This window comes from Prunus dulcis, unplaced genomic scaffold (genome assembly GCF_902201215.1).
Source record: "Prunus dulcis unplaced genomic scaffold, ALMONDv2, whole genome shotgun sequence".
Lineage (NCBI taxonomy): Eukaryota > Viridiplantae > Streptophyta > Magnoliopsida > Rosales > Rosaceae > Prunus > Prunus dulcis.
In genome coordinates, this window is record NW_023010176.1 from 25,112 (window position 1) to 34,094 (window position 8,983).

Sequence of the window (8,983 nt, forward strand, 5' to 3'; positions counted from 1 at the left end):
ATTATTGAACTTTTATTTATTTATTTATTATTTGCTTACAAAATAGAACCGTTAGTTCCTATCGCATTATTAGTTTTTTTTTTTTTTTTTTAACTTTTCTTTTTAATTGCCGCTAACTAAAACTAAGTCTTTTCCTTTCTTACATTTTTGTGATTTAGTCGGTGCTGGCAAGAAATTGGCTTTAGAAGGCTTGATTGAATCTTATTGTTCACGGAGACTAATTTTATTCAACCATCTCAAGTGATTCATATTGTTCTTATTATGAGGAATTAAAACGTTTATGTTTATCTATAGTGAAAAGAAAATTAAACTTCATATATCGTCGGTTTTTACAATAGCGTGGGTCATTGAAGGAAGTTGAGGTTCCACCCCAAAACCAATTGGCAATGGGGGGGAGTAGCCCAACTCCTTATAAGCCCTTGTGAAGGAAGTTGAGGTTCCACCCCAAAACCAATTGGCAATGGGGGGGAGTAGCCCAACTCCTTATAAGCCCTTGTTAGGTTTTACAACTTTCCAATGTGGGACTCTTTACCTTCACATTCTCACAGTCATAAGTAATTGTAGCACAAGAGCAAAATTTGATGCATGAGATTTAATAGGGATTTTTGTAGAAATGTCATATGAATTTATACATCAGTTTCATTTTGTCATCTTAAAGAAAAATTTAAGCGAAATGTCACCTTAAGTTTTCAATTTGGGGATGTTGAAATAGAGCCTGAAAATTCAGATGAATTTAAGAGTGGTGGTGAATTACTTTGTGCTATTGGGATAGATGCCAATAATGGCATGTATGCCATAGTTGAAATAGAAAATAGGTGCACGTGGACTTGGTTCCTAGAGATACTAATCAATGATTTGAGGATTGATAATGGGATTGATAATGAGCTGTTGAAGACCTAGTTCCTAGTGTGCCTGTGTTCGACACTTGGATAATAATTTCAAGAAAGGTCACAATGGAATGGCACTTAAACAAATACTTTGGGAAGCAGCAAGGGCAACCACCATTCCTGGGTTTAAAGCACATATGACTAGGATGGAAATTGAAGATGGAAGCGCAGTAGGATGGTTTGATGACAAGCCTGCAAAGCATTGGAGTAGATCCCATTTTAGGACTACGTCAGAATGTGATATCTTGTTAGACAACCACAACAACACCACCCCACACCACCCCCCCCCCCCTAACACCCCGACTCCGAATTTAATTCCTATTTTAAATTAAATAAGTGAATTTACGAATTTACCCTTAGGGTAGGGGTAAATTGGTCTTTTTCTTGCCCGGAAAGTGTTTGGGGCAACGACTGGTATTTTTGGGTAGGTGGTACTGAGACGAATTCGTAGACACGCGGTAGGCTTGAATCGGAGTTGTAACGAAGAAGTTACGATCAAAACACTTCCAGTGGCAAAACCGTAATTATTTCTAAATTTGGGTTTAAAATATCTGACTTTTCTCTCTCTCTCTCTCTCTCTCTCTCTCTCTCTCCCGCGCGGCTGAACCCCCCTCCCCGTTTCGAATTTTCGCCGGAATTTCAGACGGCGAGAACTTCGCCGTCCGACCTCCGTTTGAGGTGCCGTTTCTTGCAAAAGTTTCCTCTCTTCCTCCTCTACCCAGCCCCCCCCTTTTCTCCGATCGAAAACCAGCCAAACGGCGGTGGCGACGACGTGAAAACAGGCTGAAACTGCCGACGTCGCCGACGACGTTTCCGGCCATCTCGAGCTGCGCCGTCACTTGGAACAGGTAGCTCTACTTCCCTTCTAGCCATTTCTTAGGTTGTACGACGACCATGTCGACGGTGGTTGCCGGATCGAGGCCGTGAAGTTCCGGGTTAAAACCGTGAGTTTCCGACGCCGATTCCGACCACTTGCCGTCCGAATTGGACCTTGGTGTAGTTGAATAATGTGTTCCACTCGTCGAGTAGAATCTGTAGCCGGAAGGGTGAGCTCGGGTGTGGAGATTTTTCCGTCGCCGGAAATTTCTCTACACACCCACGTGCTACCGGCGCGTGTGGCGGCGCGTGGGCGAAGCCAGTGAGGCTGCAAATAAACCCGATGAGATCCTTAGGTTGTCACGAGCGCATAGGATTTCGCGGATCTCAATTCGGATGTCGTTTGACTATCGAACGGATTTTCGCATATTGTGCGTTATCCGGGTTCGATAGGTTCCGACCGTTAGATCCTTCCCGAATTAAAATATGTTGTTCTAGGTATTCCTAGGATCGTATAGGATTTCGCGGATCGTGAATCGGAACCCCGGATGTTCCGATTCAATAACTTGAAGTTTGTGTTTTATATTAACCGTCCGATCGTGCGATCGTAAGCGATCTAACCGTCCGTTTCGGACCAAACTTGCGAGACGGGTATCTTAGACCTTGGGGAACCTTTAGGAACTTTCGGATTGTAAAATGGAGGTCGTGGGTCCCGTGGGCCCGGTTGACCCGAATTGGGAAGTTTGACCGTCGGTTGACCGAGTGTCTCCCGAAGCTGTTCCATCGTCCAAATTGGGTAGTTGGACCTTAGAACGTTGCGTTCCTAGTGCACTTACTAAAAAACTGGGAAATTAGGATATTTAATTCAAAGTACTCGTTCGAAACGCTTCGTATTAATCTCGTGTACGTATTCTGAATTAGGTACTCCGACCACGTATACGCAGCAGGCGGGACCCTCTCAGGGTCAAGCAGCGTGGGACTACTTGTGAGTGGACTTTGTTTTAAATCTTATGCATGGTTTTATTAATGAAAGATTTATGCATAATGTTTAAACGATTTATTGAATATATTATATTCATGGGTTGAATTTGATGTCTATATAGCGCTTTGGCATAGTTGGATATTGAAAGTATATTTATATGGATTTTGAGAAATATTATGCATGATGTTTTAAATGGTATTTTTGGATATATTATTTATTCAGTTGTTGAAAGGGATATTTTTATGAGGCATTGAAAATATATTTTGGGTTTTAACATATTGAGTATCTTGAGTATGAATATATGGATTTGAGGATTTCTATATATATTTGGTTATGTGCGAGGTACTTGGGTTGTTGAGATGAGATTGTGGAAAGTGGTGAGTGTAGAATGTCAGTGTGGTGTGCTATAAGCACTACCCTATGTACCTCCCTGGTTTGGAACTTGGATACGGATACTTGAGATACTTGGAAGAATCGGAACCCGGGGCATCCTTGACGGGATGTTGCTGTAGACCCTTGATTGGGTAGTCTGCGCGCGTAGGACTGATCACAGACGTACGGGTTTTGAGGTTATCGACGGTACGTGCTGGCTGAGAGTTGGTCCCCCAGTTGGACGGCTCGTTCCCTAGTCACATGGTGGATTGAGGACTCATCATGAGGACTCTGCCAGGGTGACTAGTCAAACAATCCCCCGGTTGGATTGTTTCCCCGGTACAACTAGGTGATGGTCATATTTATATTATATATATCTCTTATATTATATATTTATATATATAATCCATTCATTTATGTTTTTCGGTGAGGATACTTCTTTGCCGGTCGTGCCAATGGGTACGCTTTCGAGAGTTTGGTTGTGGGACTTATAAGTTTGGTTGGTGGGTTTTATAAAGCGTTCTTTATGGATGTTGGACTTGGCATCGAGTATTGATTTGTTTTTATATATATTTTATATATATATATATATATATATATATATATATACTGGAGTATGAAGGTTTTGAGATGCATGGAATTTCTTGCATGGTTTTCTAAACGGTGGGGTTATACTACGTTGGTTTACACTTAACTGAATTTATTTTTGTCCACTCACAATTTTCTGTTTTGCGCCCCCCAGCCAGTAGTTGACTGAGCTCCGCAGCAGAGCCGGATCGTGCGCTTCCGAGCCTTGAGTCTTCGTAGGATTCTTTCTTCATGTTATTTCCTTTGAACTCTGTTTTGTTGAAATTGAAGTTCTTAGACATGCTCTGTTATCGCCCTGTTGGGGTTTGATTTGTGAGGCCGGAGGCCATTTTATTGTAAATTGTTTGTTCGCTTTAAAGCATGCTGCTGGTTGGGATGGTTATGTATTTTATTGCAGGTTGAATTCTGTTGGGTTTCTTAAGTTTACAGGGGGGACTCTGCCAAAATTTTTGGTAAAGAGTCTCGGTTTTTAGTAAGTGGGCCCGGCATCGGGGTGATGTTGGAACAAAGACGGGGTCCGCTCCGGTCTCTGAAATTCGTTCTGTCACCCCCCCCCCCCCCCCCCAAAAAAAAATGGCTACAAGCATTCTTAAGAGCATACAAGCCTTATATCAACCCAGTGGCTGGTGAAGAATATTGGCCAGTGACAAACCATCAGCCTATTAAAACCCTCAAATATCACAAGCAAGCTAGGAGACCATGGATGCTCAGATGTAGGGAGCCAGATGAGGTTCGACCTCCAAATCCAAACAAACTTCGGAGATGCTTCATCAACATCAACTGCAGCAAGTGTGGCCAAGAAGGCCATAATGCTACTACTTGTGAAAGGAAGAAGCAAGGAAAAAGTGCTCAGGTATAAAGAAAATGAGATTTTATGTTTTATTTTTATTTCATTAAACGTTGAGAAGTTGGCAATGAAATTTGATTTGGTACAGGTGAATGGAGAAGGTGATCCAAGAGGGCAAACTTCAGCAAATCCAGGCCAACAACAGTTACAGACAAATGGAGGAAATAGGACAAGTGAAACCGAACAGCAAATCAAGCACACTCTGTACCAAGAGGAATACAATCTGCAAGAAATATATATGTCTGAATCCAATACACAAGTCTCAAACCCAAGTTCTTCTTCTACAAGAGCAAGCACAATGAAAACCAACACCTAGTCGTATGCCAAGAAGAATAACATATGGAAACCATAAAGCACTTAGGTTTAATTGGTCTTGGTACCATGCAAAGTTTATTTTACAAACAGATAAAAATTGGGATTATGTCGTGAAGTGTTGTAGCTTTGTGGCCTTGGTACAAGTTGTAGACTTGGTCACGTTTCGAACCAATTTTGTGAACTCATTTTGGCTACTTTTGTTTTGTATATCAATCTCCAGATAATGTCTTTTGTCAATTCTTTCTCAAATTTGAATTAGTACCTATGATTATTTCCCTAAAAAAATTGAAATCATAAAGTTTGAGTGTTTTTCAGGAGTAAAAGCCTTGCTTTTGGGGTTTTAACTCCTTTTTCTTCAACAACAAAATGAGCTTCAAAGAGGGTTTACATAGCTTTATATTTAAATTATAATTTTTTTTTTATAAAAAAAAAAAAGAGGGTTTGCATATTGGAAAGACTAAAAATCCCTTTTTAAATGGCTGGAAAATTGGATGATGTTAAAGTCATGTGACAAATCATGGATTTTGAAAACTTAAGGTGACATTTCGCTTAAATTTTTCTTTAAGGTGACAAATTGAAAATGATGTATAAGTTCTATTACAAAATATATTGTACATTATTTGTTACCTTGTATAGGAATAGTCAACTTCTCTGTTAAGGCTTGTACAAATTAGTGCCTTTAACTTAGGTTTTAAATTACCTTCCTTAGGTAGCCTTATGGGCCATATATATTTGTCTTCTTCTGTATTGCAAATACATAACAAATATACGATATATTATTTTTACATGGTATCAGAGCTTGTATTGATCCATTAAAAATTTTCATTCTTCCTACGTTTTTTTTTTCAACCATGTCTGACACTGCCTCCACTGCTTCTTCCAAATCTAATGGGAAGAAATCAGTTAATAAGGACACGCCGCTGTCCACAGAATATGCGGCTTCTTCTCCCCTTTATTTACATCATTCTGATAACCCTGGTGTGATTCTTGTTACACAGCTGCTGCTTGGTGACAATTATCCTACATGGTCTCGTGCCATGAGGATGGCTCTTGACGCCAAAAACAAACTTGGGTTCATTGATGGCAGTATTGCCAAACCTGAGGATGCTTCAACCAAATTTCATCAATGGACCAGGTGTAATAGCATGGTTCTATCTTGGATTGTTAACGCTCTCTCTCCCGAGATATCCAATAGTGTTATCTATACCGCTACAGCACGCGAAGTTTGGGACGATCTCCGTGAACGTTTTTCTCAAAAGAATGCTCCTAGGATTTTTGAGATTCGTAGCGCCATTGCCAATCATACACAAGGTAACTCATCCATAGCCTCTTATTATACTATTTTGAAAGGTTATTGGGATGAGTTATCTTCATATATTTCGTTAACCTCTTGCACTTGTGGAGCCTCTCAAACTAGCATGAATCACATTCAAGAAGAGCATCTCATGCAATTTTTGGCTGGGTTGAACGAATCTTATTTTGGGGTTCGTAGTAATATGCTTCTTCAGGATCCTTTGCCCACTGTCAATCGTGCCTACTCCTTACTCTTACAAGATGAACGCCAACGTTCTCTTCAACCTGTAATCACAACATCTCTCGATCAATCTGCCATGGCGGCTAATCGACCGCAGTCTCATAAACCATTTTATCATTGCAAATTTTGTGATACCGACGGTCACTCAGAATCTCGTTGTCGCAAAAATCCTGCCAGCAAAAATTATATGTTTTGCACATTTTGTGATACAGCAGGGCATACACAGTCTCATTGCAAAAAGAAGAATGGTACTGCCAAGACCAATTCTTCTTCCTCACATACTACCTCTACTGGTTCTTTTGTCGCAGCAACCACTAGCACTCCAGCTGCACCAACTCTAACTCATGCACAATACAATCAATTGATTGCCATGTTGCCATCCGGTAAAAATAATTCTATGGCTAATGTTGCAGGTAACCCATTATGTTTTCATTCTTCATTCAATCTCAGTTCTTGGATAATTGATTCCGGCGCCACCGATCACATGGTTTCTAGTTCTAATATGTTAGACAACATGACCACTCTTCATACTGCTCCTATTAAATTACCTACTGGACAAACATCTAATATTACTCATATTGGCTCTTCCAAACCCTTACCCTCTTTACCTTTACATAATGTCTTATTGGTACCTGATTTTCATTTTAATCTTCTCTCCGTTAGCAAACTCACTAAGCTACTTAATTGTTTTATTACCTTTTATTCTGATCATTGTGTTTTGCAGGACCTGAGTTCGAAGAGGGAGATTGGTAAGGGATTGGAACGTGGTGGTCTTTATTATTTGGCTCCTGATGTACCCTCTATTGCTAATTCCGCTGTTGCTTCCCCGAGTTTCAATCTATGGCACTGGCGCTTAGGTCATCCATCTAAATTTATTCTTCCCCACCTACAAAATTTTCATTCTACAATTTCTATTCCTAATAATCATGTTTGCACCATTTGCCCTTTGGCTAAACATTGTAGACTTTCTTTTCCCTCAAGTACTATTTCAACGAATGCTTGCTTTGATTTGATTCATTGTGATGTGTGGGGTCCTTATTCTGTTCCTGCTCTTTCTGGTGCTAAATATTTTTTAACCATCGTAGATGATTATTCTCGTAGTACTTGGCTTTATTTAATGCAACATAAATATGAAGTCACTACCTATCTACCTCGTTTTTTTGCTATGATTAAAACACAGTTTAATCTCACTATTCGCCAAGTTCGTACCGATAATGGAACTGAATTTTTTAATCACACCATTAAACATTTTTTTTCTTCACTTGGTGTCATTCATCAACATAGTTGTGTGGGAACACCGCAACAAAATGGCGTTGTCGAGCGCAAACATCGTCATCTTTTAAACATTGCTCGTTCTCTTCGTTTCCAATCGAATTTACCTTTATCTTTTTGGGGAGATTGTGTTCTTACTGCTACATATTTAATTAATCGTTTGCCCACAAAAATTTTACAAGGAAAAACACCTTATGATGTTCTTTTTGGCAAGTCACCATCTTATGCACATTTACGTATTTTTGGTTGCCTTTGTTATGGGCATAATCTTTCCCCTCACTCAAAGTTTGATAAACGAGCCACACCAGGCATTTTTCTTGGTTATCCACCTTCTCAAAAGGCTTACAAAATTTATGATCTTCACACTAAAAAGGTTTATACTTCACGTGATGTCACTTTCTATGAAACTGTATTTCCTTACAATTTATCCCACACAAATACCATGCCTAGTGTCTTACCTCTTCCTATACCAGAATTTGAGCCCTCTGATCATGCTACTGCTTCCGCACCTACACCACCCCTTAACCCCATTACAGAGACCACACCTCCTCCGTCTCCAATTACCACCCATTCCTCCCCAATATCACATACTTCTTCTCTCCCTCCTATTCCGTCCTCCTCTCCTCCATCTATACCAACACCGTCTGACTCTACTCCCCTTCCTCCTCGCCATCGAAAGCCACCAGGTTACCTTAGTGACTACCACTGCTACCAATCTCAAGTTGATCTTCCTTCCTCAACTCCGGTTCAACATGGCACCAGGTACCCTTTATCCCATTATTTATCTTATGACAAATTCTCTATTAAACATCAAAGTTTTCTTGCTTCTATTACTACCATTGTTGAGCCTAACACTTTTGATGAAGCCATTAAATATCCTGAATGGCGTAAAGCTATGCAAAGTGAACTTGCTGCCTTGGAAGCTAATCATACATGGACCCTCATGGCCTTGCCTGCTCATAAAAAAGCCATTGGCTGCAAGTGGGTCTATAAAATAAAACGGCATTCTAATGGCACTATTGAACGATGCAAAGCTCGCCTCGTCGCCAAGGGATATACGCAAATGGAAGGGATTGATTATCATGAAACTTTTTCTCCTGTTGCCAAGCTTACCACCGTTCGTGTTTTATTATCTTTGGCCGCTGCCAAGGGTTGGTGTCTTCAACAATTAGATGTCAACAATGCCTTTCTTCATGGTGATTTACATGAAGAGGTTTACATGCAGCTCCCTCCAGGTTCTCACGGCAAAGGGGGAAATATGGTGTGCCGTCTTAACAAATCACTTTATGGATTAAAGCAAGCTTCTCGGTGTTGGTTTGCAAAATTTTCCAAAGCATTACTTGATGCGGGATTTTCTCAATCTAAAGCAG

The 8,983-nt window shown here is 40.3% G+C and overlaps 2 protein-coding genes and 1 long non-coding RNA gene across 3 annotated transcripts; all 3 read left to right on the forward strand.

Moving 5' to 3' along the window:
* The first annotated feature begins 1,489 nt into the window (after nt 1–1,489).
* On the forward strand, nt 1,490–3,861 carry LOC117613122. Its single transcript, XR_004583666.1, has 3 exons — nt 1,490–1,735; nt 2,625–2,688; nt 3,800–3,861. It is a non-coding gene; the product is annotated as an uncharacterized LOC117613122 (long non-coding RNA).
* A 340-nt stretch (nt 3,862–4,201) lies between these two features.
* On the forward strand, nt 4,202–5,044 carry LOC117613126. Its single transcript, XM_034341771.1, has 2 exons — nt 4,202–4,498; nt 4,581–5,044. The coding sequence occupies exons 1-2, from the start codon at nt 4,349–4,351 to the stop codon at nt 4,806–4,808; spliced, it is 378 nt and encodes a 125-aa protein (XP_034197662.1). The 5' UTR covers nt 4,202–4,348; the 3' UTR covers nt 4,809–5,044.
* Nucleotides 5,045–6,105: 1,061 nt separating this feature from the next.
* On the forward strand, nt 6,106–7,346 carry LOC117613125. Its single transcript, XM_034341770.1, has 2 exons — nt 6,106–6,754; nt 7,066–7,346. Exons 1-2 carry the CDS (start codon nt 6,226–6,228, stop codon nt 7,092–7,094), a joined length of 558 nt encoding a protein of 185 aa, XP_034197661.1. The 5' UTR covers nt 6,106–6,225; the 3' UTR covers nt 7,095–7,346.
* Nucleotides 7,347–8,983: the final 1,637 nt, after the last annotated feature.

Bases quoted from the DNA above. Each gene is read 5' to 3' on its own strand.
- LOC117613125 (XM_034341770.1), top strand. From the start codon at position 6,226: ATGAATCACATTCAAGAAGAGCATCTCATGCAATTTTTGGCTGGGTTG. The intron at 6,755-7,065 runs GTAACCCATTAT...TGTGTTTTGCAG, and splicing joins TTCTATGGCTAATGTTGCAG to GACCTGAGTTCGAAGAGGGA.
- LOC117613126 (XM_034341771.1), top strand. From the start codon at position 4,349: ATGCTCAGATGTAGGGAGCCAGATGAGGTTCGACCTCCAAATCCAAAC. The intron at 4,499-4,580 runs GTATAAAGAAAA...GATTTGGTACAG, and splicing joins AGCAAGGAAAAAGTGCTCAG to GTGAATGGAGAAGGTGATCC.